Source organism: Xiphias gladius, chromosome 16 (assembly GCF_016859285.1).
Source record: "Xiphias gladius isolate SHS-SW01 ecotype Sanya breed wild chromosome 16, ASM1685928v1, whole genome shotgun sequence".
NCBI classification, from domain to species: domain Eukaryota; kingdom Metazoa; phylum Chordata; class Actinopteri; order Istiophoriformes; family Xiphiidae; genus Xiphias; species Xiphias gladius.
The window spans coordinates 19,379,080-19,386,840 of NC_053415.1; the positions used below are offsets into that span (position 1 = coordinate 19,379,080).

The window sequence follows — 7,761 nt, forward strand, 5'->3', positions numbered from 1 at the left end:
GAATCCCTGGATTTCAAAAATGCCCTCATGTTTTCCCGGCTATATGTTTCCAATCAAAGATGCATTTGTTTTGATTCTTTCATCAATATTTCCGATAAAACATGAGCGAGACTGGCTCTGCGGAAGAGGGGCTCAGAGTGTATGTAACATTAGGAAACTTTTGGCAGCGTGTTTTAAACTCCAATACAAGCAAACACTGGATCAGACCCATGACAGCCCGGCCACTTGGCCCACACACCACTTAGGGACTTATCAGTATTTCCAGAATGAAATGAAGAAAGCTTAAGGAACATATCCAGTCACAGTCCTGGTAATCAATCAACTACAGTAAAAAAGAAAAATGACTGACATTCAGCTTGCCTGAAAAAAACAACAACTGCTTAGCCACAGAGTCACGGTGTGTGTCTCTGTGTGGATGAAATGTGAAGAAAATAATGACAGACTATTTGAATGTAAATTCTTCCTGAGGGCAGCTCTGCGGGTGGCTCTGACCCTGTCAAACTCATGAGATCACTGAAGATTTACAACCTCACCAAAGACTCGTAACTAAAATATAATTAAATCCAGAATCTTACCTTTGATAGGCACGGATGGATGAATGAACAGGTCTACTCGGCAAAACAGAGCCTCTGTTTGAAGTGACTGTTAAGATCTCTCGTTGGAAAGTCGATGCAATGACTATTAAGATACGCAAAACGACTACAAAAAGACACAAAACGGGAGGCAGAAGGAACCAAAGTGTACACAAAGAGAAGCAAAACATCTACTAAGAGATGCAAAACGACAACAAAGATTACATAAAGATGCAAATCGACTTCAGAGATGCAAATGACGCAAAACAGCTACAAAGAGACACAAAACGGATGGTAGTCATTTTGTGACTGTCTTAATCTGGGGTCTTGCTCTCATACAGAAGGAGAGGGGGACCTTTTACATGTCCGTGCCCAGGGGTCGATTGTCTCATAAACCATCTATGTTAACAACCAGTCTATCACAGGGAAATATTTAGAGCAGCAGAAAAAAATGCTACTATGCCGTGATATAGTCAACAATAAATGTGCGTTTTAATTACGTCCATCTGTATGTTATGGAGAGTTGGTGACGGATTTCGGAGAAAGCTTCACAAAAACATTACCACTCATGACGCGGTTGACAATCTATTGTATGAAATATTGTAAATCCCATAGTGAAGACCAATCCCTTCAATTAAAACATCGTGACACAAACGGTCTTTCCCCATCTTGCAGAGAACATAACCAATTCATTATCAATTACTGTACCAGCAAATCCATCATAACTCTGGGTGTGAGCCAATAAACACATCAGATTATGTAATAAACAATGCCACATTATTTAATAAACATTTCCCCATTGTATTTGTCCTTTTTTAGACATATAGTCAGATGATGTAAGCGTGCTGGCCTGAAAAAAAGAAACACCCTGAAACTGGAAACTCAATCTTGGCTCAGCAGAGTGGCTATTATGGATCATCAGCAGTGATGGATGATCCTCTGGGAAAGGGACCAGGTTAATGGGGTTGTCATTACAACAGGCTCTCTTCACCTTCAACTGCAGTTCAGCATGATATTTTTATTTGTGTTTTGTGTTAAATAAATATTAAAAAATGCATCTGTACAGTACAAGTATGTGCAGTTTTGGCATCAACACATCCCGATTTACTGTCTGACATTATTGAACCACAGACTTCCACCATCGGCAGCTCTCTCATGCTCCACTGTCTCTCTCCTCTCTTAGTTCAGTTGAGGAGGAGGACTGCATTAGAATAAACACTCTGAAAATAAATACACTGAGAGCATCTCAAGACTTTTCCGTGGAAGCCGATGTGTGAATTAATGAACTATAAATATCCGAAGGAAAACCTCAAAAAAAAAAACTTAGTGCAGGACTACAAGGCTAGTTTTGTTTGTACTACATGCAATGGAAAAGAACTTTTCTGCTCTTTGTTGAAATTAAATCTGGTAGTTTTGGTGGATGGAAGTGACACAGCGTAATGAAGTCATGTCAGTTTGTCTTGAGCAGCTAAACATCACGGCATAGCTCTGCAGACTGTGAATCCCCCTGACCAAATGAGGGTATAAATTCCTGATACCGGTGCAATATATTGCTCTACAACCCCATAGAATCAATTAAATTGACTGCAGATGACAGACGTCCCACCACACTTACATACACACATAATATCATGCCTTTGGAGCACGGTGCCCTGAGTCTCAAGAGTGATTTTACGCAGCTCTGGCGCACAGCATTTCAGCCTCTTACGTTTCTGTCCTGGAAGAGGAGAGATGGAGAGGAGACTTGGTTTCCTGCACTGCAGAGACAGAGACAGATGTTTTATGGCCTTTGGTGAAACAGTCACCTTCATCTAAGGCAGCGAAGTGTGAAAATCTCAGAGAAGTGTGAGCAGCGAGGGGTTGAAATCATTTAGCTGGTGAGCAAACAACAGCTGAACTGACCTATATTGGCCCTAATGGGAATAACCTCAGCCTGCAGGCTTGCTGACCCAGCCCTCTGAATATGTACTGTAATCCACCAGGAGCCTCTTTGATCCCGTCCCTCTCTGGAACAATCACATCTCTTGGGCTCACAAGCAGGAAAGAGCCTTGCCTGGGATTGAACTCCCATATTTCCCCCCCTGCCTTGGCTGCTTCCATGCAGGTCTCTCTGGCCTCACACTATATATCCCTGACAGATTCGACGGAGCAACAGCTGTTTTCCCTTCCCCTGCGGCACTGCTCCATCCCATCCTTCTTCTCCTTCACTCAATTTCTGCCGCCCTATATGTGTCAGTGGCCATCTTTTCGTCGACCTGATCCTCTGAATTCATCTGTCTTGTCCTTTAACCTCCTCTACTTTCCTCTTTCCTTCCATATCTCCCTCTCATTAATGTGTACATGACACGAGGCCATGTTCTGTCTGGCTCTGCTGTAGTTACCAGGCCATATATTGTCCTGGAGTGAGTTACTGGCATATAATTTCTTGCATCACAAGAGATTCAGCTCATTCAGATATAGATTGTCTCATATACCTTTATACTGGGCTTAATTTCAATGCCGAAAAAAAAATATTTTAGAGCACACACATTAAAAGCCTTGTGAAGTACAGCTATCTAACATTGCATAGACCTGTCAACTCTAAATATGTATGACACAAAAAAGCAAACACACGCTTTGCATAACATGTTTCATTCTAAAACCATGGGCTCGATCCAAGAAGAACAGGGATACGGACGTTTAACTCTCCTCCCAAAGCAACAACACACATAGCCCCTTTCATCTAGCTCCCAAAGCTGCACACTGAGATTTGTCTGCAAGCCAAGTTCAGCCGGCAAGTTACGCATTGAAAGCAGCCTTTTCCGCTGTGCTTACCTCCTTATACTGACTCCAGTCTGCTCACATCACATCACTTTTACTACCATCGAAGTCTTCAAAGGGCGCCTAAGTGTAACTCGCAAAATAAAGCACGGCTGCAAAGCATAAACTCAGAGATGGAAAGCAGAATTCGGTGTTTACGCGTGAGTGTGTGAGGCAGTATGGAAAACATTGGTGAAACATTTGCTGTTCTCCAAGAATATCGTGTGAATCCTAATGAGACAGAGGACACTGAATGGACTATAATCTACTTGAGTCTGTTTTATAGTTTCCTTTATGACATGTTGAAAAAGACAACACTGCATGAGGGGTTAAGGTGTTTGACATGGTTTGCCTTCAAACTATTGATAAAAATCTGAGTGATTTGGTCTGTTAAAGTTTTACATAATGCAAAAATGATGCGATAACCTCCATGTTACTGTTGACGTTTCGGAAACATTTCGGACAGATGTTGTTTGCACTGGCCAAAAATGACATGTCTACTGCACTGCCTGTGTTTAATCTTAAAGACTGCAAAGGTGGTTTGATAAAAGTCCATTTAGGGTAGCTGTAATATGTCTGAAACAATAACAAATCTTTTGCCTGAAGCAATGAATGAAAATTTGCCAACTCATAAACTCATCAGATTGTCTGCTTGATTGGCACTTTTCCAGGAAAGCCATCCCATTAGGTTGTCTACAAGCCTAACCCCTGACCCCCCCGACCTGGAAACACTTTTTATTAAAACCTCTGAGCAGTAACTGACCAATTTCACTGTGTCTGCCTGCTCTCTTCATTTCAGGGAAGGGTTGAACCAAACCACAGGGACTGTAAAAAACAGTGCTCACAGTTTCTAATCAAGGTAGTTTTAAAGTCTTACAGGTGGCTCAAGAGAGGAAAGCTGATTTTCCTTTTTAAGTTGGGGTTCAATGGCATTTCGCGGAATCAGAAGTCAATATCAAAACCAGTCATTGTATGTGAATCCTTTCAAATCACGTATTGAATCTATTTTAGAGCCTTGTTTTAATGAGACATTAGGTATTGCCTTTATTCACTCAGTTCAGGAGCAAAACAGTTTCAACAACCTCAAGTCAAAAAATGTATGAATAACTTAATATTTAATAACTACAAGTCCAAGTTTGACGTACAAAGAATTAAAATGAAGGATCCACAATAAAATCAGCTCTTGGAATTAGCTCAGCTCCCTTTGAGCCCTCAATTTTGCTGTACTTGTACTTGTGCACTGCATTAAGGATGTTTGTGCACCACGACAATAAGGAACAATTTTCTTTTTTTTCTGGACACTGAAAACAAGTTTGTGGAAAACACGGAGTGGAGCTACATTAAAGCCAAATACTTTGGATGGTTGTCTCAATATGGTAACAAAGCCTTACTCTTTTCATTTATCCTCGAAACAAATATCTATCTTACTAATTATAGCATATTGTCTATCCAAGCCTATCCCAGCATGCATTTGGCAGAAGGCAGAGAAAGACCATGGAAAAGCAGACAGTGCATCATAGGGCTGACACAGAACAAGCGTCACACTGATGTTCACTTCGACTTGCATGGATCTTAGACTGTGACAGGGCACTCAGAAGCAGTGAAGACCGTGATGACCAAGCATTGCTCCACGCAACAAACGCATCACTTCACATGCATCAATGATATCTCCTGATGCGAGTATTTCAGTACAAAGCAATAACACGAATGCGGGTATCACCTACCTCTGCTCTTGCGGGGAGTCGAGGGACCGGACAGAACTATCCCAGCGACGAAGACCACAAGGAGAAGGGCCAGAAAGCTGTGCGAGTACTGCTGCATCCTCATCATTACCTCTGCTGTGGCCCGCTTGGAGTCTCAGGTGCAACAAGCTGCTGCAATCTGATCTCACAATAAAACAGACAAAAATGCGAAGTGGTCACTCAGTGTTACGTCGCTGATTGAATAAATCTTTGGTAACAGGTTGAGTGTAATGTTTGCGGCAGCTGCAGGAGTCGGACTGGATGTTTGTGGAGTGGCTGCACTACTTCTCTGAGCTGGTGGCTCTCAGGACTAGTGCAGCTCACTGGACTGGAATTCTGGATGCAGCAAGCTGCTCCTGCACCATCTATACCACTATAATGGAGGGAGGGGACGGACAGAGTCAGACACACCCACTCTCGTTTCCCTCCCCTATCCCTCCTTTTCTTTCACTCTCCATCTCACACTCTCTTTCTCTGGAAGAGGAGTGAAAGTTTTCTCCAAGCTTCCCGCCCTCGTCAACCTTTTTTTCTGTTCTCTTTTTTTCCTCTGCTTAGTCTAGTGTGTCCCCACCAATCCTGCTTTCCATCTGCAGATGCCTTTTGACACTTTTACTTGTTCCTTTTCTCTTTCTCTCCCCTTTTCTTACTTTCTCTCACAGTGAGTATGTTTACATGCACACTAATGTCCTGGTTTTGATCATAATCAGAATACGATGTTTACATGGACCTTGAGAAATCTGGTTATTTATATCCATGTATACAGTGCAATCAGAAAGCTTTCAAATTTTGTTATGTTGCAGACTTATGCTAAAATCATTTAAATTAATTTTTTCCCCTCATCAATCTACATTCAATACCCTATGTTGATGAAGCGAAAACAGAATTTTAGAATGAAAAACTGAAATATCACATTGACATAAGTATATAGACATTTTACTCAGTACTTAGTTGAAGCACCTTTGGCAGCAATTACAGCCTTGAGTCTTCTTGGGTATGATGCGACAAGCTTTACACACCTGGATTTGGGGTTTTTCTTCCATTCTCCTCTGCAGATCCTCTCAATTTCAGGTCAGGTTGGATGGGGAGTGTCAGTGGACGGCCATTTTCAGGTCTCTCCCAAGATGTTGGATTGGGTTCAAGTCAGGGCTCTGGCCCGGCCGCTTAAGGAAATTCACAGAGTTGTCCTTAAACCACGCCTGCTTTGGTCTTGGCTGTGTGCTTAGGGTCATTGTCCTGTTGGAAAATGAACCTTTGGCTCAGTCTGAGGCCCTGAGCACTCTGGACCAGGTTTTCATTAAGGTTATCTTTGTAGTTTGCTCTCTTCAGCTTTCCCTCAACCCCGACCAGTCTCCCTGTCCCTGCCGCTGAAAAACACCCCCACATCATGAAGCTGCCACCACCATGCTTGACCGCTGGGATGGTATCGGGCAGCTGATGAGCGTTGCCTGGTTTCATCCAGACATGATCCTTATAACTGAGGAACAGTTCAATCTTTGTTTCATCAGACCAGAGAATCTTGTTTCTCACAGTCTGAGAGTCCTTTAGGTGCTTTTTTACAAACTCCAACCAGGTTCCCACTCTGCCATAAAGCCCAGTTCGGTGGAGTGAACAGTGATGGTTCTCTCTCTGTAAGTTTCTCTCATCTCCACACAGGACCTCTAATGTCCAACCAATTGAATATATCACAGGTGGACTCCAAACAAGTTGAGAAACATCTCAAAGATGATCAAGAAAAATGGGAGGCACCTGAGCTGAATTCCAGGTGTCCTTGCAAAGGATCTGAATATTTATGTCAATGTGATATTTCAGTTTTTCCTTTTTAATAAATTTGCAAACATTTCTAGAATTCTGTTTTTGCTTTGCCATTGTGGGGTATTGAGTGTAGACTGATGAGTGAAAAAATACTTTCTGAATGCACTGTAAGTCCAAGGATACTGGGCTGCTCTATGCAGATGTGTCTTTGACTCCATGACATTCAACCACTTTGTTTTTTATGAACTGAGTTACCTCAACAGTTGAGGACAACAGTTGGTTTCTGGCTGCCTGGACACTGCTGTAGGTAAAACATTCCATATTACTTTACTAATTTTAAAGCAAGCCTAAAGTTTGAATTCAAAGGGGTATAATGAAGGAAAAAAATAGAATTAAAATAAATACTGGATCCTTAAATGTATTTAAGGCAGACATAAGTGAAAGGCTAATACTGATAATACATCCAAGTCAGCACAAAAATGACAAAGTTTGTCTAATGTTGAAGAGTCAAAGACTCACAGATGCACAGACGATCAGAAACCTGATAATGTTATAATCATCCAGGCATATCAATAACCAGGTTTCTTATATTCTACATCCTATCCTGAACACGAATAAAAACAGGATAAGGCATAACAAGGACTAACTTTCATGTAAAGACACTGATTAACAGGCGATGTTGATGATATGGCACGGAGCAGAACTTGAGCAAGTTATTTACATTAAAAATAAAGTATTATAAAATTATTATTGTAAAAATTATAAAATTATAAAAATAAATGTCATAAAATATTCTCATGAAAGGTTAATCTTTTATCTCTTTCTGTCACTGATAATCATGTTTTGCATGTAGACTCTCCATTGACTACATCATTTCCGACCCCCCCTACTTCAGC

The 7,761-nt window shown here is 41.5% G+C and overlaps 1 protein-coding gene across 14 annotated transcripts in view; it reads right to left on the reverse strand.

The window, feature by feature from the left end:
- LOC120801421 (target of Nesh-SH3) overlaps window positions 1-5,431 on the reverse strand; it is a 31,530-nt gene extending 26,099 nt beyond the window's left edge. For all 14 annotated transcript variants that reach the window (XM_040148423.1, XM_040148419.1, XM_040148418.1 and 11 more), the window contains exon 1: window positions 5,096-5,431. In XM_040148423.1, coding sequence (XP_040004357.1) covers window positions 5,096-5,201 — 106 coding nt within the window. In that variant the 5' untranslated portion in view covers window positions 5,202-5,431. The remainder of the gene's footprint in view (window positions 1-5,095) is intronic.
- Window positions 5,432-7,761: the final 2,330 nt, after the last annotated feature.